A 19800-nucleotide genomic window follows, 5' to 3' on the forward strand; every position below is an offset into this window, starting at 1 on the left:
CAAACTGCGGGAAAAGTGTCGCGAGATCGAGGCAGCTTCCTCTTCGCACGGAACCTACTTCCAAGATGGTGAGGACAAAATCGAGCAACCGGGAATACTTTTAAAATCTACCTTCATCGTGCTCTGATTTTACCCGTTTCTCATATTTAGAGCCATATGTGAACTCTAAATAGGTTGCTTGGGAGGCTTGGTGTTGAATTGATGGGATATGGCACAGATGGACGTATAACTTAACAGTTTACTGTCAGCGCTGAGCTGTAGCCCGCGCCGACAAACCGAGTGTTCATTTGGACACTACCTACTAGCTAACGCCGGCTAACGAAGTGTTCATTTAGTGCTCATCGCTGTTGTCGAAAACTCCCATAGTTTACATATTTGGCTGTTTCCAGCCTTTTTATGAGAACTGTAACTGTAATGCTGTTCATGCTACCCCGCGCTAACAAGCTAGTTGTGCCTCTATGGTGGCTAGGCAGCTAGCTAACTAGCTGGCTTTAGCCTTTCCCATGGCAAGCTTTCCTCATGTTGTGGACCACCGTGTTGGGAAGTTTAACGGAAATCAAACCAGTGCTGTAAACATATTGCAAGTGCATTCTACCCTGAACACACTGCACGACAAAAACACCAGGTTACATTGGTTTGCTGTGCTAACTTTGTGAGCCCCCCGGGTCTTGGTCCTCCATGCCTTGTTGCTCAAGAGAAGCGAACAAGCCAGTGTTCAGATGAACTTAACAGTAGCAGCTCTTGTTAACTGTCTAAGCTGAAACCAAAGATGTTAACCTAATTGTTCTCGTGTTGTGTTTCTAGTCTCTGGTCATCCCTGAGAAGTTCCAGCACATTCTTCGTGTTCTGAACACGAACATCGATGGTAGGAGGAAGATTGCCTTCGCCATCACTGCCATCAAGGTGAGTTCATCTCAGAAAACACCCAGTGCCTGATCTAACGCCCCGACTTAACAGATGTAACCCAGTACTTTGCGTCCTTGATGAGGCAAAGGCTGCTGTTTGAATAGCTAATGGTTATCTGTCTAATTCCCAGTGTGTTAGTACAAATTCATTTTAGCAACGTGTCAAATGGTATTCTCACTACTTTACACTTCTCAAGGATGCGTGAGAACACCTGTCTCTGACTCTGTGTTGCCCGAAGTTACATGCTAGTGAAATGTTTGTCTAAATGTTCCCCTGCTTGGGTGTGTGTGTACATGTACGATGACACTAACGTCTCTGTTCATCTCGTCCCAGGGTGTTGGCAGACGTTACGCCCATGTCGTCCTGAGGAAGGCCGACATCGACCTCAACAAGAGAGCTGGAGAGCTGACTGAGGAGGAGGTGAGGAGAGCCGCGGAGCTGTAGATGGGTGCATGCGGCATGCGAGAGCTCCCCACAATGATGAAAACACACAGCCAAGTGAATTGAAAACACTTTACACACTGCAATCTGTATTGAAGTTGTGAAATTGGGAGAGAATTGTAGAAGAATGTTATATTACCTGGGGACCTACAGTCGCCCGCTTCATACTACACCTAAGGGTGCTCCTGACAAACAAGGGCCTTTGACATCCTGGAGCTGGGTAGAAAACTGAATATTTAACATTTTCAAGCTATAAGAAAAGTTGCACAAATATTAAGTATTGTTAGGGTTAGTCAAGGGAAAGATGTATTCTTTTCTATATGATACGTTTTTTCCTCCATGACTTGACTACGGCTGCCCCAGACCAAAGATTTTCCTAGTCGACTAGTAGTCCTTAGTTAAAGCCATTAGTCGACTAGTCGTTGCACATTTAAAACATTTTTTTTTTAAAAACACACCCAAGTCGCGGCTACTCGCGGTCAGAAACACCGGTGAAATACACTCTGGTTCACCAAAAAAAACCACACAATAGTCGTAGGCTATCAGTCGCTTGCTTTGAGCCCCGCTGCTGCAGAGCGCTGTTCGCTTGTTTATTCAAAGTTTATTAATATTGAACGTGTCGCGTGTCCAAATTGCACCAAATCCGACTCTGCACGTCCTTGGGTCCCCAGCAATACACCCGCCAAGTGTGAAGTAGATCGGACGAACGGTTGTCAAGATATGCAAAGGACACACACACACACATACATACAGACAGACAGAGATTCCTTGTTTTGTAGTTTGATGGCATCAGAATCTCACTCCAGCCACGTACCCAAAGTTGGCAACTCTGGTCTAATAACTTTTTAACGACAAGGTGCAGCTCCCGAATGGAGCTTGAGGGTTTTTGGGTTGTTTTTTTTTCCTGCAACTAACTGACCAATGAAAACTTGGTCGACTAAGACTCTTCTCATCGACTTAACGGTTTGGTCGACTATTAGGGGGGCAGCCCTAGACTTGACATTCCTCGGTGCCATCATAGTCTATGAAAGTTGTCTGATTTAGTGATCAGATTATAGTCGCTAGTTTGTGAAAAGTGCTCGATGAAGTCAAAGATGTCAGTGGGTCTCATTGGGGATCCTTTATTGCATTGGGATCCTTTATGTTGAGCACATTCTCATGAGTTTCCTCTGTGTTCTCAGGTTGAGCGGGTGGTGACTATCATGCAGAATCCTCGCCAGTACAAAATCCCCGACTGGTTCCTCAACAGACAGAAGGACGTCAAGGATGGCAAATACAGCCAGGTAGGTGATGCAGCTGGGAGGGATGCTTAGAACTACACAGGCTTTGTTTTTTTAATTTTTAATTTTATTCAATTAAAGCCCAGTAAATGTGCTTACAAGTTGCCACCATCGGTCACAGTTGCACATGTTTATACATTTACGATAAAGCACCTGACTTGCCAGCTGGAGCAGAATAACAGCTCAGATGATTGACGTTGAATCGCACACACCTTTTCTTCACGGCTGAGTTTGGCATTAAAGATGTTTTAGTTGGTTATGTGTCAGTCCAACGCCTATTGATGTTGGACACTCCTGAGTTTCAGCTGTTTGTGGTGAATTTGTATTGTCTTGCTGCAACCTGTTGGGTTTTTACCGGCTTAACAATGCTTCTACTTTAGATGCAGGATTGTTGACATAAAGCAACATGTTTGGGTTAGAACATGCTACAGTGATCTCCTGCAGCATATTTTTTAGATTTTGTATAAAATAAATTCAAGGTAAGCGAGTTCATAAGCAAAAAAGCACAATATACAATCATAGACATAAAGACAAAGAAACAAGATCAAATATGATGTAAAAAAAAGTCAGTTTGAAGCATCTAAAATATGCTGTCAGTTGTTTTTTGCTTCTGTAGCTGTGTAACTGCCATGCTGTATTTGAAGAGCTACACAGGACGGCTTTTGTTATCCTTTTCTTGAATGTTATTAAATGTCAGGTGCATTGTCTCATGTCTGTCTCTCTTGTTTTAGGTCCTTGCCAACGGTCTGGACAACAAGCTGAGAGAGGATCTGGAGAGGCTGAAGAAGATCAGGGCTCATCGCGGTCTCAGGCACTTCTGGGGGTAAGAGAGCTGATCCAGTGACTGTGAAAGAGTTTATTCAGGAAGAGAAACAACCTGGTAGAAGGAGACGCAAGTCTTTCCTCTGCTCAAGCACGGAGTCTAGCCATTAAATTTCTGTGTTTCCTGCTCCTTACCTGGGGCTCCACCATTAATCGTGTATAAGCATAAATCTCTAACTTAGCATTCATAATTAATAGTTGAAGAATATTGGCATTTCAGCAATAATACAAATTTGGTTTCACTTAATGCCAGCTGTAATAAGTCAAGATGTTGATATAAGATGCAAAAAGTGGGAAAATTATGCCTCAAACTGTCATTACTTGTCACAGATCTTTAAAAATAATTATCCTAGCGATAATCATGCAGCCTTTCCTTCTTCCATGGAGTGTGTAACTTTTTGTTTACCTCTGGGGATCCGTGTGGCTTTGCAGTACAGCTGTTCAGTCTTCCATAAGCATGAGGCTGAATAGTAAAACTGCACACTTCAGGGTAAAATGGAGGATGAGATGCGCAGAGAGAGCCTGTCCAGAGAAAACTTGAATTGAATGTTATATCAGTCGGTTAACTGGGAAAAACTGAAGTAGTTTGTTTTGGAGTTGGAGGTGCGGATGATGAGCTGTGTACAGGCTTGTATTAAGTTTACTAGAAATAACGCTGATTGACGCAGAAGACAAACATGACTCGAGAATAAAACTGGTCTCTGATTAACTTCCTGGTTTGAATCACTTAATGAATGAATTAACCTGTCATCATGTTGGAGAAATGCCCAGTCATTTCCAAGTAACAGTTGGCACATTACATGCACATTTTTGACACTTCCAACCCAATTAAGGCTTTGAAGCAGAAATGGGTTAAATGTAGCTTAATAAAATCTGCTCACAACGCATTTATATCATAATTGTGATGGGCAGATTAGCCATTTGACTGCATGTAAACAAAATTAAGAGTCCTGCTTCTAACTAACTCTCCTTCCTCTCTCCCTCTCTCCTCCAGTCTGCGTGTGCGCGGTCAGCATACCAAGACCACCGGACGTCGTGGTCGCACTGTCGGTGTGTCCAAGAAGAAGTAAAAATGTCCCCGCTCCCCTTTTTGTGTCAATAAAACGCCACAGTTCACAAAACCCGCCTGTCTCGGTTTGGTGTTTTTTTTTCATGTCGGGTTTTGGTTTAGGAGCCAGCATTGAGGAATCGGTTGGGAGTCTGCAGCTCTGTCTTGGTTCCCCTGTGTTTAATTACACATTCCTGTTAACACTAATGCGGTTGGGGCTTGTTAAATGTGTTGTGTGATTTGCAAATTAGGTCATGATGATTTAAGAGTCTGGGTTGAATGATGTCACAGTATTCAGGTGCAGACTTCACTGCACAGACTAATAATTTCCCCCATAGACCGGAGTGACAGAGATTGAATTCTTTCTCCCTGAACAAAAATTGCTTCAAATGAAGTTTGGGTGTACTGAACAGTTTTAAGGGTCGACCTGAGCATGGTGGCAGTTAGGGCTGAGCAATATATCTGATATCTGATCTAATATCTGTATCATGATATGTAACTAGATATAGTCTGGGATTTTGTTTATCGTAATGTCAAATAACTTCAGTATCACTCCTTCCTGGTCTTAAAGGCTGCGTTAGAGTAAAGTGATAACATTTTTTTTTAACTTATCAGCCTGTTTTGGCTGAGTGAAATGAACAATGATTTACCTGCTCACCATACCCACAGTACTTATTACTGACTACACATTACTGATTACTAATTTTCATGTGTGTATATCATGAATGCACACATATTCATTCCCAAAATATTGTCACATTATTGAGAGGTATTTGGTTTAAAATATTGTGATATTTGATTTTGTCAGTATCGCCCAGCCCTAGTGGCAGTATGCAGATTTCTGTATAAATAACAATGCTGCCACTTAAAGATTTTGCCTTCTGTTTCAAACAGCCGTTCAGCTTCTGTAATAGAAAATGGTTTGAGGTGATGTGTAGAGGGTTGCAATTCCTCCTGTACAAATTACCACACGAATCAAGACTGACCGTTAAGGTTTGAAGATCAAACATAAGGGAAAACAAACCTGCCAACCATTACCATTGTTGAGTTAAAACAGATTTGGATAATTAACACCAGCAACCTGAATATCAGACAAATGACAACACACCCAGATTTCAGACCAAATGTCCGTCCATTTTATTGTGCTGATTGGTTTTCCACCACCGACAAAGGAATAGAGGTGTATACACAACAGCATAACGGCATTAAATTGAAATGAAATATTGCATTATTTTTTTTTAACATCATACAAAGATTGTATCAAAACTGAGGTAAGGTAGGAAAACCCATTATATGCCTGCAGGAAGTATAAAGTGCATAAGATAGGACTGGAGGAAAGAGCCTAGACTAGTGGAGAGCTTAACTAAGGCATATGGCTTTTAAGTGTCAAGAATATACCTTGTTAACAGATTTTAAGGGCAACTTTGAGGGAAACGCCCCCTTAATTACTTGGGATTTTAAGGGGGAAGTTATAGCTACAGCTTTTAAGGGGACAATATAAGAGAAAACTGGGATATATATATTTTAAAGGAAAATACTAAGGAAAACAGTGAGGTACCTGCACACATTTCCTCTTGATAACTGGATTTTAAGGGAAATCGGTAAGGGACCTGCACATATCCCCCTTGATAACTACACATTTTAAGGAAAAATATGATTTAATAGTTCCCTTGTGAAATCAACAGATATCCCACTGCGTTATCAAAATACAAAGTAGTTCATATTGGTCTAAATTATGAATTACAACCATGATCGGTCCACTTTGTAGTTTTTGCATTAAAAAAGAACAAGTTGTAAGCTGCATACACTACTTTAACACATTATAATCCACTATGGCTGTGTGCCTTAAGCTCCTGAACTATTTTAACACATTTATAGCTATTTGCCTTAAGTAAAGTAACACCAAAAGTTTAGTCTAGTTATAACTTATATACGCCAGGAAAAGGCTGAATCAGTAATATAGTAGGTCCAACTGACAGCCAGAAAAATAACATTGGCAAATAGAATGGCTTTTTTTTTTTTTTTTAATGTTGTCTATTTTTTGTGCCAAGCTCTCCCTCATCATTCATGGCTATATCATTCGGAAAAAAAAACTTAATCAAGAAAAGAGAAGTAGTAAAATTTAACACCCAGCAAACGTTTCTCATAAGCAGCAAAGTGCTTCAGTCATACATGTCACTAGAGAGAAATTAAATAATAGAAAGTGTTCATAAATAGATTCAGACATTGATGCATTTCATATCAAACTGTTGAATGTGACTTGCGGTGCCGTATGCGTCAGCACTTCTCTGCATCTTTCTAGTTTTTACAACCAATTCTCCTACAAAATGTCCAGGATCTGAATAACGGGACAAAAGCAGCGTCTCGTTTTTTACTGCTTTGACCGATCCTCCTAATCATCTTGTTAAAAAAACAAACAAAAAAAAAAGGAGACATCTTTAGTCTTTAAAACAAGGTTCGGGGTGTAAGAGTGCTCAGAAAGAAAACCGTTTTCTTCTGTCACACACACATACTTCACTTATCATTTGGTGCAAAGTCAAGCGTGCGAGTAAAGGGTTCTGTGATTGGTCAGAGTTTGGTTGCAGTAGCGAGCTACACAGGGAGACTGCCAGCTGTTTTTGCTTTGTACAGCAGCGCCTGATTGAGTTTGTGCAAGTCATAAGTATTGATAAGTAATAAGGTATTCAAACTGAAAGACTCGGACGAAAAATTAGAAGCTAATCAGTACACAAATGGGTCATATTATGAGAAAACAAAGAGGGAGACGGATTCCAGCATTCTTGTCCAGTGATCAGGGCAGGAAAGGAACTTTTTTTATGTCAACCGGCTACAAATCCTGGTAAATCCCACAATTTCCCAGCCACTTTTCATTTCACCAACCATCTACAATTCAGAAATGAGACTCGGACCTCCAGACGATGGCTGGTTATCTTCCAAAGTGAACGGCAAAGGAGACAAACTTTGCAGCCGCAGCAAAACTTCACCGGCCTTTTGTTGTTGGCTTGTGTTTCCCGCTCTGTTGTCGATCTGTTCTTTTTCTTGTTAAACTCTCAGGTCAGACTTTCCATGTTGGAGTTTACAGATGAAAACAAACAGGTTCAACTTGATGCTATTAAAGAAAAAAAAACAGGGTTTGCTAATGCTTGAGTCGCTACAGACCCGAGGAGAGAGGCGGGAACTAAACTTCAAAAAGACAAAGATTTGAAATCACACACACGCTTAACAGGAGGAGATGGAAGGAAGGCCGGAGAGAGGAAGCACACTCCTCTTCCTCATCCCTCTCTCTGCGGTGGGGACTTCTGCTGCGGTGGTTGCTGTGGTTGCTGTTGTTGCTGCTGCGGTTGCTGCTGCGGTTGCTGTGTGGGTTGCTGTTGGTCCTTGGTGGGAGCGTAGTAAAGCTCCAGAGGCTTCCTGACCTTCCAGTATTTCTCGTTGACCAACTCCAGAGTCAGAGAGCCATTCAGCGTCTGAGAGGGGAGGGAAGGGAGGGAGGGAAGGGAAGGAGGGTGGATGGAAGGAAGCGAGGACGGGGCAAAAGGATGGGTAGAGGAGGAAGGAGAAGGGAAGGAAGGGAAATTAAAGAAGAAAGTGAGAGACAAAGGGAAGCAGGTGGGTCAACAGTCAACCAGTGTCCGAAATAAGAATAATTTTTAATGCCACTTCGTGTATAAAATCAGGTACAGTGTTAATTTAAAAGTTGCTCACTTGTACATTGGATCAAGACTGTAATTCATCATGAAGTGCACATAATTCAAATTGGAGAGAGCATTTTGAAGCGAGTACCAAGACCTCAAACATTATGTATGTTTTACCTAAATGTAATAAACCTCTTGCAGAAAAAAGAAGATACTGGTCTGAATGCGAGACTCGCTTTCGACTCCCAGTTAAAGAAAACGAAGCAGTCTAGTCTGATTCAGTATTTTCAGTGAAGACAGAAGAACTGTCGCTTCGCCCGTATCCTGTCTGTTTACACCACTTTATGTACAGCAGGCAGCCAATCAGGAGCTTGTTTGATACAGAGACATTGTTTTGCTTCGATTTGATTGGCTCATGGCCAGAGAGAATGTATGGTGGCCAGCGGGGACAAAGTTTGAGATAGAGCTGCAACAATTAATCGATTAATCGATTAGTTGTCAACTATTAAATTAATCGCCAACTATTTTGATAATCAATTAATCGGTTTGAGTAATTTTTTAAGAAAAATAAGTCAAAATTCTCTGATTCCAGCTTCTTAAATGTGAATATTTTCTGGTTTCTTTACGCCTCTATGACAGTAAACTGAATATCTTTGGGTTGTGGACAAAACAAGACATTTGAGGACGTCATCTTGGGCTTTGGGAAACACTGATCCACATTTTTCACCATTTTCTGACATTTTATAGACCAAACAACTAATCGATTAATCGAGAAAATAATCGACAAATTAATCGACAATGAAAATAATCGTTAGCTGTAGCCCTAGTTTGAGAACAGGCGAAAAAAGACCAAAAACTGTTTAGAACCGAAGGCGTTGGTGGATGGGAAATTTGGTCTCTACAAGTCACGTTAGCCAATAAAGTTTGTAGTTTTTATACTCACAGAGAACTGTCCTCCCGTCGTCGTGATGTAAATGGTGTACTGTTTCTCACTGATGTTACTCAGGCTCGACCCCTCTCCTCCTCCTCCACCTCCTGTTCCTCTTCCTGTTTCTCCTCCTCCTCTCTCCTCTCCTCTGTCACCTTCCTCTCCTCCTCCTCCTCCTCCTCCTCTTTCCTCAGCCTCTCCCTCCATCTGTCTCTCCTCCAGAGCGATGCGGAGAGCCAGGTATTTGGACAGATGGTCCACTGTGGCGTTGGCTGTAGTCTTCACATATCTGAAAGTGCACACAGAACGCACACAACGTCATTTAGGGAAAAAAAAGGGGGAAAAGAGGCATTTCTCGCTTCATTATTCACGCTTGAGAGGTCTTAGTAGCATATAGGATACGTAGAGAAGGTAACCCATTGGTAATCAGCTGTATGTTGTACTTGTTGTACTTTAAAGTCGCAGTAATCTGATGGGAGTATAATGTAGGGCTGAACGATTTTGAAAAAATATCTCATTGCGAGTATTTTGACTGATATTGCAATTGCGATATGATTTGCGATATTAGAGGGAATGATAATTTTTACATCATTATTCTCATTTTCATTGAAAAACATATTAAAATGATTATGGTGTAATTGTTGCGGGGATCTGTACCAAACAAAGATGTTTTCTTAAGTCTGTAGAATATGATGTGTAGGCCAGGACATCTCTGCAGCACCACAATATTTCATTTAAAATGGTATTTTGACACATTTCGCCTTTAACAAATATTGCGCCTCCTGCGATTTGAAAATTGCAGTAGGCCATATTGCGATTTCAATAACATTTCGATTAATTGTTCAGCCCTACTATAATGATCGGCGAATGTTGCAGCAGTGAGTTAGCAAATCTTTCCTCACTAGTTTGCACTAGAATGAGAGACTTTAACGGAGCCTGAAACAGTATGAGATACTGGACTTGTGAAATGAAAAGACAGCACCACTGCAGTTGGTACCTGTCTTCATGCGGGACGTCCCGCCTCACCTGGTCTGGCTGTACTCCTGGGCGTTGACCAGCTGCGGGTGTGGCCTGAACACCAGCTCGATCTCCGAGGCCGGCCCCTCTTTGTGGCGCCTCGGCGGCGGGGCGGGGCTGCCCCCGTCCGCCTCGGGGCCGGAGCCCTCGTCCGAGGCCCGCGGCCGCTTGCGGCTCGGCCCCGCCTCCGAGGGGGTACCGCCGCGGGGGAGGGGGGCGTGCGAGGGGGCGGAGTCGTGGGAGAGGTGCGAGCGGGCGTCGCCGTTGTCCTCCCCCCCGCTGAAGGTGGTGTTGTCGCTCTCCTGAGCCGGCTTCCTCACCCGGTGGTTCCTGCGGGGAGGGACAGGTAAACACAGCTCATCCTGGTGCTTGTGGCCAGCATTGTGTTACCAGTCTGTCTTCAAGCCAAGGCCAAATCAAAGGCTACAACTCCTGCATGGTGTTTACTGTTTAGTCAACCGCACACTTCCATGCTTAAACATAATTTTACTAGACAAAGTTCGGAGCACAACGGCTCTCCGTTTGACCTGACTGATTAAAAAGAGCTATTGTGCTTGAAACTTTCTCTTTATGCTTTGACTCTTTTTCTTTCCTTCTCCGTTTCTGAGATTTCCTCAGCCCAGCACCTACAAAGTGACATGCAGATTTTTCTTCTAGTATCTTTTTACATGTATCCTATGGCCAACTGATACGCAGCTTGCTAAAAGTGACACGTCTCTAGCTGTACACGCCGTTTCAGTTCAGACTGAGAATTTGTAAATGCTCATCGTTTCTCCTTTCTTCTTCGTACAGCTTCGATAACTTTAGATGATTGCTAGGAAAACTACCTACTTATATCTCCAGCCTTTTATCCTATCATACCAGCAACTATAACACTAGATCTACTAATCGGATTCTTTTAAATGTCCCCAGGGTGGACTCAGAGCTTGGTAAAACCGCTTTCTCCTTTTATGCACCTTGGGCATGGAATGAGTTGCAAAATACCATTACCTTAGAAGCACTCCCTTCTCTACCTTTAAAGGTCTTTTACAAACTGCCCTTATGTGAAACTGTTTTTTACGTGAAACTGTTATTTTTAATAAAATGATTAAAAAAATAAAAAAATAAATAAAATGATGACTAGTAGATGATGCTAATTATGTTACATGTATTAACACTGACTGGCAAATTAGACACACATGCTTTTCCTGACACTTTTCCTGAAACTTTCAAATAATATTCCTACCGTGCCTCATTTTGTCAGAGCAAAATAAAATGAAGCTTGTTATCATCAGTTCAGACAGCAGAATTGTGTGTCATGATATCTCAAAATCATCTGTTCTTGTCATCCTCCATTTTTTCCCCCTTTCCCTCTCTCCCGTCCTCTCTTCTGCCCTCTCTCCTCTCCCCACTCCTCCCTCCTCCCTCCTCTCCCCACTCCTCTCCCCCCTCCTCTCTCCTCTCCTCCCTCCTCTCATCATCACGATATGATTCCCCTGAGAGACGATAAACGATAATACTGAATTATCGCTCCGGCCCTAAGCTCGAACCCCGGCACCCAGCCCCCTCTCCCTTCCATCCCCCACCTCTCGGACCTGTAGCGGGCCTGCTGGCGAAGCCCCTTCTCGATGCTGGAGCTGAGCGCCTCCTTGTTGTGCAGCCTGCTGAGCCGCTCCAGGAAGTTGTTCTGGTGCGCCTCGTACTCGTCCCGGCTCGGGTAGATCTTGGAGATCAGGGCGTCGAAGTTTGAGTCGCGCCGCAGCGAGCGCCTGGAGACCAGCTTCTTCCTGCAGGTCGGACACTCTTTGTTCCTGGGGGAAAGGATTGGAAGAGTGGTGGCGGAGGGGAAGGAGGGAGGAGTAGGGAGAGGAGGGAGGAGTGGGGAGAGGAAAGAGGAGAGGAGAGAGGAGGGAGGAGTGGGGAGAGGAGGGAGGAGTGGGGAGAGGAGAGAGGAGTGGGGAGAGGAGAGAGGAGTGGAGAGAGGAGCGGGGAGAGAAGAGAGGAGAGAGGAGAGAGGAGAGAGGAGTGGGGAGAGGAGAGAGGAGTGGGGAGAGGAGAGAGGAGTGGGGAGAGGAGGGAGGAGTGGAGAGAGGAGCGGGGAGAGAAGAGAGGAGAGAGGAGCGGGGAGAGAAGAGAGGAGAGAGGAGAGAGGAGTGGGGAGAGGAGGGAGGAGTGGAGAGAGGAGAAAAATAAGTCAAAATTCTCTGATTCCAGCTTCTTAAATGTGAATATTTTAAGGACGTCATCTTGGGCTTTGGGAAACACTGATCCACATTTTTCACCATTTTCTGACATTTTATAGACCAAACAACTAATTGATTAATCGAGAAAATAATCGACAGATTAATCGACAATGAAAATAATCGTCAGTTGCAGCCCTACAACAGAGACCACAGATCTTAAGTCCAGTGGAAGAGCGCTCCACAGTTTAGGAGCCACAGTTTCAAAGGCTCCATCACCTTTTGCTTTGAGCCTAGAGCGAGGGACGAGCAGTCAGCCCTGGTCAGAAGACCTAAGTGACCTGCTGGTGATGTAGGGATGGAGCAGGTCACAGATGTACACAGGGCTCTATATGTGATTACAAGAACCTTAAATTTAATCCTAAACTAGATGGGAAAGCCAATGTAAGGAAGCTAAGATGGGTGTGATGTGAGACGTCCTGCTGGACCTCAACAGCCTTGCAGCAGCGTTCTGGACCATTTGTAGTCCCTGTGTGTCCTCCTGGACACACAGGGACTACAAATGGTCCAGAACGCTCGCTCAGAGGGGCGGGCTGGTTAACCGGTCGGTTACAGCGAAGTGTTTTCGGAGAGCGACTCACCCGGATCGCAGCGCGGTGACGATGCAGTCGGAGCAGAAGCGGTGCAGACACTCCTTGGTGGTCATGGTGTTCTTCAGCATGTCCAGACAGATGGGACACATCAGCTCACTGTGCAGGGACCTGGGAGACACCGCCACCTCCGTCCCGTCCATGATGGCCTCCTGGACACACAGGGACACACACAGGACTGTATTACTATACTTGTGAGGACATTCACTGTGTACATTCATTCACAAACCCGAGTCCTAACTCTAAAATAGCCCCTTAAAGTAGTGTGGAGCAGCAAAATGTCCTCCCTTTGGATGATTTTCTACATCTTTCTATCCTTGTGAGGACATCTGGTTAAGTATAGATGTACATGAACACACACACACACATATAGAGAGCTGACGATTTAAGGCTTCCTGAACAAAGAAACAAATTGATGGAGGTATCACATGACACACACACCCCCCCCCCCCACACACACACAGTCATTACAACCACAAAAAATAAGGTAAGTGGTTTTATTTTTTTCTCGATCTTATCTAACTTATTTCAAGTCATCTTAAAGCAGGTGGCTGGAGGATTGTGGGTAATGGGTGGGTAATTAGATTCCCTATATTCACCATTCATGCCTTATTTCGCTTATTCATCTTTCCACCTTTATTCAAGCAGGCCAATTGTGTGAAATTACCAGCAGCCACCTGGCAAAACGATGATAAATTTGGGCTGTGGCTGATAACTTTGAACAGGTGACCAAAACATCTTGCACACTAGGTTCTATTCTATAATATAATAAAAATCATATTTAGCAGGTAAAATAGTGAAAATGGCTGGTGAACTTTAGGATCCATCAGCCACTGAGACTGTCTATATCTATAATGACTTTCCTATGTAAAGAGACAGATGAGTTAACAAGCCTACGCGCTAATTAATGCTGGGAGGGAGTGAGGTGGCTGTGATATTTTTGTACCGTCTATTTTGGCCTCAGAGAGAGAGACACAGAAACGGTTCACACACACACACACACACACACACACACACACACACACTGTATATGCACACTAATCAAGGTGGTTGAAGGAGCGAACAGACATTAACATCTATGACTCACAGTTCCTTGTTAGAGAGAGGTTGACAGAATTTACTGACAGACAGCTACACACACACACACACACACACACACACACACACACACACACACACACAGACACACACACACACACACACACACACACACAGGTTTACCTGAGGGCTCCTGTGTAGCTCGTACAGACTCAGCTCCCAGGTCTTACTGGGGTTCTGGATGTTTACAGGAGCTGCCATGGCTACCGCTTCCCACAATCCTCACTGGACAGAGAGAGAGAGGACACACACACACACACACACACACACACACACACACACACACACACACACACTGGTATTACTATACCTGTGAGGACTTTTATTGACTACATTCATTCCCCAACTCCTACCCTTAACTCTCTCCGCTACATGCCCAACCTTAACCCTTACCTGCCCTAAATCTAATTATAATCTTAAAGGGGTAGATTAAAGGGTTAAAATATGCAATTTTTCATTAAAATTGATATTTTCATCATCCTGAGGTGTGAAAAATGTGAAGTCATTTCTATACTGAGAGAATCCTGCCTGATGAAGTTCCCTGATCCGAGCAACTAGGTTTTGTGGGATAAAAAAAAAAAAAAAAAAAATCATAGGCAACAAGGTGGATGATCCTATCAAAACGCAACCTCATTTTCAGATACAAACTGCCAAATATTGAGTTTAGTCTGAGGTTTAGTTTTTATTTTAACTTTAACTAAAACGTTTTTTCATGCCTAGTTTAGTCTTAGTTTTGGTTAACTATGGGGAGGCAAATAAACAGCGGTTCAGGCTGTGTGATGGTCTGGATTAGCAGCCTCCCAAACCTCTCTATTCCCATAGAATAGAATAGAATAGAATAGAATAGAATAGAATAGAATATAGTCTGTATTACCACACGACCAGGGCATAACAATAATCAGCAGACACAAAACAACACGTGATGAGTATAAATAAAAACTCAGACAACATTTTCGGGCAGTCTAATGTGTGATGTAAATGCATCAAATAATAAATACAGACATTAATTGCAATAAGTTCAGGTGCCCTTATGAAAAACATAAATCCTGTAATAAAGGTTTGAAGGATATGATTAAAAATATTAACAGTAAAACTATAAGTTCCTATAGGAAAACAGTAGAAACTCACTATTGAGTACCACAGACAAACTATACACTCCCTATAGGAACACAATAGAAATATTAACGCGATTTTTCGTTACGGTTGCAAGTGATAAAGAAGTTGGTTAAAGTTGTAGTCATTCACGCGTGCAATTTAAACAAAGAAAGACCAATTGTACAGTAGACAGCTGCTCTTATTCTTCGTATGAAAGGTAAAACTACGAAGGGGAAAACGAGGAAATCTAACTAGCAACTCACCGCTGATGTTTCCTCTGACGGACAGCTGACCGCACGAGCAGTGAGGAGAAACCCCCCTCCCAAAATCCTGACAAAACGGCTCTGACTAACAAGACATACGGGGAATATTTTTAAACTAACTCTGTATATTGTTGGTGTATTGATATTGTAGTCTAATTGTCCCCCGTTCAAGCAGAAAGAACTGACAAAATCAAGAACGCAACATTTTCAAGCCCACTGACTGTGGCCATCTTCTCCCCGGAACAACTCCCTCGACCGTCACATCACCCCTCCTCCGTGACAGCGACCCCCAGCGGACTGTTTGGGTATTGCATCAGGAAACACACGCAAGGATCACATACTTTATTTTAGTTTATTGAAGTCCTTTCACATACAATGATAGCAAACCAATTCATTACATAGAAGAGAAGAAGAGACTGAGCAAACATTTTCCATTCCTTAGATCATATTGCAAGGGGAAGTGCATAAAAGAAACCGAATAAGATAAACAAATAAATAAATAAAATAATATAAGAGCAAAAGATTTGAACATAAAAAATATATATTGCCATTGAATACATTATATGGTTCAAGTGTATTCAAGTGTGTTCAAGTGTGTGGAAGCTGTGTCCACAATTGATGGTTCAAGTGGAGCATTTTATTATTATATGGTATTGTTTGCCAATCTGTGTAAACAACAGTGTTTTTGCATGTTTACATTTCTAGTCTTTGTTTAACCTTTAGTTGTCACACATTTTTGAATTGTGTGAATTCATTAGAATTCTATTTATCCTTACATTAATAAGAATAATAAGATAATAAGAAGTGATCATGATTGAGGGAAAATTAGGTTATTAGACGCTGTGAATAGACGCCGTGAATTTAGCTCTGCTGTACTGCAGCGGCTAAATGAAGAGGAGGAAATGCACAGCTGCCCCTGGTGTTGCCTTGACTCCTAATGTTGCTGTAGCTCTTGTTGCTGCAGTGGCTCCTGCCGCTGCGGCATCTGATGTTACTGCTGTTGACCCTGATCCTTTTTGTTTAGTTTGTCCTGGTGCAATGGTGGCTCCTGGTACAGTTGTCACTGCTGAAACTGCAGTAGCTCCTGGTGCTGCTGTGGTTCTGCCTGGTGCTGCTATTGCTTCTTGTGTTGCCTTGACTCCTGATGTTGCTGTAGCCCTTGTTGCAGCAGTGGCCCCTTCTGCTGTGGTGGCTCCTGCTGCTGCGGTGGCTCCTGCTGCTGTGGTGGCTCCTGCTGATGTGGTGGCTCCTGTTGCTGTGGTGGATCCAGGTACTGTTGAGGCACCTGATGTTGCTGCTGTTGACCCTGATCCTTTTTGTTTAGTTTGTCCTGGTGCAATGGTGGCTTTTGGTACAGTTGTCACTCCTGAAGCTGAAGTAGCTTTTGGTGCTGCTGTTGCTCCTGCTTCTGAAGTGGATCCTGGTGCTGCTGTTGCCTCTGGTGTTGCCTTGACTCCTGATGTTGCTGTAGCTCTAGTCGCTGCAGTGGCTCCTGCTGCTGCGGTGGCTCCTGCTGCTGCGGTGGCTCCTGGAGCTCCAGTGGCTCCCAGAATTGTTGTGGCACCTGATGCAGCTGCTGTTGACCGTGATGCTGTTGCTTTAGTGGGTCCTGGTGTAATGGTGGCTCCTTGCACAGCTGTCACTCCTTGAGCTGTAGAAGCTTCCGGTGCTGTTGTTGCTCTTTCTGCTGAAGTGGATCCTGGTGCTGCTGTTGCCTCTGGTGTTGCCTTGATTACTGATGTTGCTGTAGCCCTTGTCGCTGCAGTGGCTCCTGCTGCTGTGGTGGCTCCTGGTGGTTTTGGGGCACCTGATGGTGCTGCTGTTGACCCTGATCCTTTTTGTTTAGTTTGTCCTGGTGCATTGGTGGCTCCTGGTACAGTTGTCACTCCTGAAGCTGCTGTTGCTCCTGCTGCTGCAGTGGATCCTGTTGCTGCTGTCGCCTCTGGCGTAGTCTTGACTACTGATGTTGCTGTAGCTCTTGTTGCTGCAGTGGCTCCTGCTGCTGCGGTGGCTCCTGGTACTGTTGGGTCACCTGATGTTACTGCTGTTGACCCTGATCCTTTTTGTTTAGTTTGTCCTGGTGCAATGGTGGCTCCAGGTACAGTGGTCACTTCTGAAGCTGCAGTAGCTCCTGGTGCTGCTGTGGTTCTGCCTGGTGCTGCTGTGTTCCTGGTAATGGTGTGGCCCCTGCTCCTGGAGCTGCAGTGACTGTGTTGGCTCCTGGAGCTCCAGTGGCTCCTAGCATTGTTGTGGCACCTGATGCAGCTGCTATTGACCTTGATGCTGTTGTTTTCGTGCGTCCTGGTGTAATGGTGGCTCCTGCTACAGTTGTCACTCCTGAAGCTGCAGTAGCTCCTGGTGCTGCTGTGGTTTCTGGTGCTGCTGTTGATGTTGCTGTAGCTCTTGTCACTGCAGTGGTTCCTGGAGCTCCAGTGGCTCCTAGTATTGTTGTGGCACCTGATGCAGCTGCTGTTGACCCTGATGCTGTTGCTTTAGTGGGTCATGGTGTAATGGTGGCTCCTAGCACAGCTGTCACTCCTGAAGCTGTGGTATCTTCTGGTGCTGCTGTTGCTCCTGTTGCTTTTCTCGTTGCTGATGCTGCTGCTACTGATCTGACTTTTTCTCTTGTTGCTGTTGTGGCCCCCGGTGGTGTATTGATTGTTGGTAGCACAGCTGGGTTAGCTGCTGGTGAATTTGTAGTTGTTGTTGGGTCAACCATGGCAGATGTTTGGGCAGCTGTGGTTGTTGTTGGGGCAGCTATGGCCAATTGTTGAGCACATCTGATCAAATTTGGGGCTATTGTTGATACTGCTGTGGTAGTGTTTTGGGCAGCTGTGGTTGTTGGGGAAGCTGTGGCAGACTTTTGATGTCCTTTCCCATTTTCAATGGCTTTATCAGACTGGCTGTTGCCAGATGCTGTTTTTGGTTGAGAATAATGAGTTAGTCTTCCATTTCACAGTCTCATAATCTCAATTGGAAACAATTTGATTTGTTAACTTAGCAAATAACAGAAGGAAGATGATTGAAATCTTCCTCATCATTTTGAACACACAAAGATTTTTTATCCCTGGTATCCAGCTAGGGAGAATACAAGGTGTGATGTTAATGAGAATTTATGGCCTAATGCCAATGAAAAGCAAGATGTTGTTCTATGGACACTGCAACCTAGAACATTTAGTCAATTTTATACTGTTGAAAAAACATGGCCCTTTTTCCATTTTGTCAATGTTACTGAAGATTTTTTGTTATTGCATTTGATTTTTAGATATCCGTATGCAATTTTGTTATGCAATGTTTCAAAAACTGTATTATATTTTGAACATGAATTCACTGTTTTGCAAACTAAAACAGAGTTGGTTGTCATTTGTGTCAGTTATTCTTAAAATCTGCACTATTGTTTCTAGAAATGCATATTAACAATTGGAAAAAACTGTAATACTGCAAGCCTTGTTTCCATCACTGAATTGTCAATATTTAATAATGTGAGATACATAATTATTTAGAATGGCAAAATAGAGTAATAAATTATTCTAAAACTGACAGGTAGACACCATTCAAATTTAGCCATTCAATTTTTTTTAGTGCTGCATTTGGAAGCTTCTGCATTTTTCTTTCAAACTTTAATTTTGTGGAAAAGCCACAATAATTTGGGTGTGTTTTTGGTTATTTAACTGGAAGTTTACACTATCATTTATTTGATAAGTGACTTTCATGACACTTGTGCCCCTGAACCCCATTGTTTTATGACAAAACTACATCAACGAGAAAATAAACATTCTATCCTTTATTCCTGAAAAACTACTTTTTTCCAAAGATGACAAATAAAGGGCAAATTGCACAAATTGAGATTGGAATAATGCTAATCATTGAAATACTTACTGATTTTGAAATACTTACTGCCTTGAATTGTGTCCCATGCAATGAATTTTTGAAGCTCTCTGATTCTATGTAGTCCAGTGAAAGGTTCTCTCTTGGTGTACTTCTTTCCTCTTTGCTTGTTGGTCTACTCTGCTGTGAAGATAGCGGCCGCTTTAATAATCAGTAAATGAGATGACATCAGAATCAAGACAAAGACAAAAAGGAATTTTTTTTTTGAATAATTAATAACAACGACAATTAAATTATTAGTAGTTTTCCCTCCCAGGTTAAGGTGTGGGCTACAACTGTTTTATTACTCACATGTTTCTTTTGTTCGGGGACGTGGAGTTGATAGGTGTTTACTGCATGGGATTATGATGATGAAGATGCCCAATTTGTTGAGTGACATTTCAGGGTGTTTTAATATTGGAAATAATTATTTGAATTGAATTGCAATTCTTATTTCTACAGCTAGAAGAGTATATGTCATATTGAGTGTATTAGCTTAAACTGTCATCCTGCGGCCACCATACCTCACATTGTGTCATTCTAATAGTGCTAATTTGCTAACTTGTGCAGTGAACTCTAAAGAAATATCTC

General features: G+C 43.1%; 3 protein-coding genes across 4 annotated transcripts; 1 reads left to right on the top strand and 2 right to left on the bottom strand.

Annotated features, from left to right (window-relative positions):
- The first annotated feature begins 1 nt into the window (after position 1).
- Positions 2 to 4570, top strand: rps18 (ribosomal protein S18). Its single transcript, XM_071529938.1, has 6 exons — positions 2 to 68; positions 805 to 903; positions 1240 to 1326; positions 2529 to 2630; positions 3359 to 3450; positions 4444 to 4570. The coding sequence occupies exons 1-6, from the start codon at positions 66 to 68 to the stop codon at positions 4517 to 4519; spliced, it is 459 nt and encodes a 152-aa protein (XP_071386039.1). The 5' UTR covers positions 2 to 65; the 3' UTR covers positions 4520 to 4570.
- A 1059-nt stretch (positions 4571 to 5629) lies between these two features.
- LOC139653000 (E3 ubiquitin-protein ligase RING2-A-like) lies at positions 5630 to 15567 on the bottom strand. Of its 2 annotated transcripts, none has more exons than XM_071529940.1 (7): positions 15343 to 15567; positions 14108 to 14209; positions 12878 to 13038; positions 11652 to 11867; positions 10087 to 10407; positions 9076 to 9349; positions 5630 to 7964 (listed from the first exon to the last, which is right to left on the bottom strand). In XM_071529940.1, exons 2-7 carry the CDS (start codon positions 14183 to 14185, stop codon positions 7770 to 7772), a joined length of 1245 nt encoding a protein of 414 aa, XP_071386041.1. In that variant the 5' UTR covers positions 14186 to 14209; positions 15343 to 15567; the 3' UTR covers positions 5630 to 7769. The 2 variants fall into 2 exon arrangements, with proteins under 2 accessions (XP_071386041.1, XP_071386040.1); XM_071529939.1 differs by having other exon boundaries at positions 11643 to 11867.
- Positions 15568 to 16226: 659 nt separating this feature from the next.
- On the bottom strand, positions 16227 to 18222 carry LOC139652989 (ice-structuring glycoprotein-like). The gene is made up of 2 exons (XM_071529927.1): positions 18152 to 18222; positions 16227 to 17832 (listed from the first exon to the last, which is right to left on the bottom strand). The coding sequence occupies exons 1-2, from the start codon at positions 18220 to 18222 to the stop codon at positions 16227 to 16229; spliced, it is 1677 nt and encodes a 558-aa protein (XP_071386028.1).
- Positions 18223 to 19800: the final 1578 nt, after the last annotated feature.

Source organism: Centroberyx affinis, unplaced genomic scaffold, assembly GCF_046629955.1.
Source record: "Centroberyx affinis isolate AG114_WGS23_722 - 3 ecotype Tasmania unplaced genomic scaffold, CSIRO-AGI_Caff_v1 ptg001852l_1, whole genome shotgun sequence".
Taxonomy (NCBI): Eukaryota; Metazoa; Chordata; class Actinopteri; order Beryciformes; family Berycidae; genus Centroberyx; species Centroberyx affinis.

What these genes read in the sequence shown, in the direction of transcription:
- rps18 (XM_071529938.1), top strand. An exon ending in GAGAGCTGACTGAGGAGGAG is followed by an intron (nt 1,327 to 2,528) that starts GTGAGGAGAGCC and finishes CTGTGTTCTCAG; the next exon opens with GTTGAGCGGGTGGTGACTAT. An exon ending in GGTCTCAGGCACTTCTGGGG is followed by an intron (nt 3,451 to 4,443) that starts GTAAGAGAGCTG and finishes TCTCTCCTCCAG; the next exon opens with TCTGCGTGTGCGCGGTCAGC.
- LOC139653000 (XM_071529939.1), bottom strand. Translation starts at nt 14,185, where the DNA reads ATGGCAGCTCCTGTAAACATCCAGAACCCCAGTAAGACCTGGGAGCTG. An exon ending in GCCCGCTACAGGTCCGAGAG is followed by an intron (nt 10,408 to 11,642) that starts GTGGGGGATGGA and finishes CCCTCCCCGCAG; the next exon opens with GAACCACCGGGTGAGGAAGC. An exon ending in CAGGAGTACAGCCAGACCAG is followed by an intron (nt 9,350 to 10,086) that starts GTGAGGCGGGAC and finishes GTGCACTTTCAG; the next exon opens with ATATGTGAAGACTACAGCCA.
- LOC139652989 (XM_071529927.1), bottom strand. Translation starts at nt 18,222, where the DNA reads ATGGGAAAGGACATCAAAAGTCTGCCACAGCTTCCCCAACAACCACAG. An exon ending in CCCAAAACACTACCACAGCA is followed by an intron (nt 17,833 to 18,151) that starts GTATCAACAATA and finishes GACCCACTAAAG; the next exon opens with CAACAGCATCAGGGTCAACA.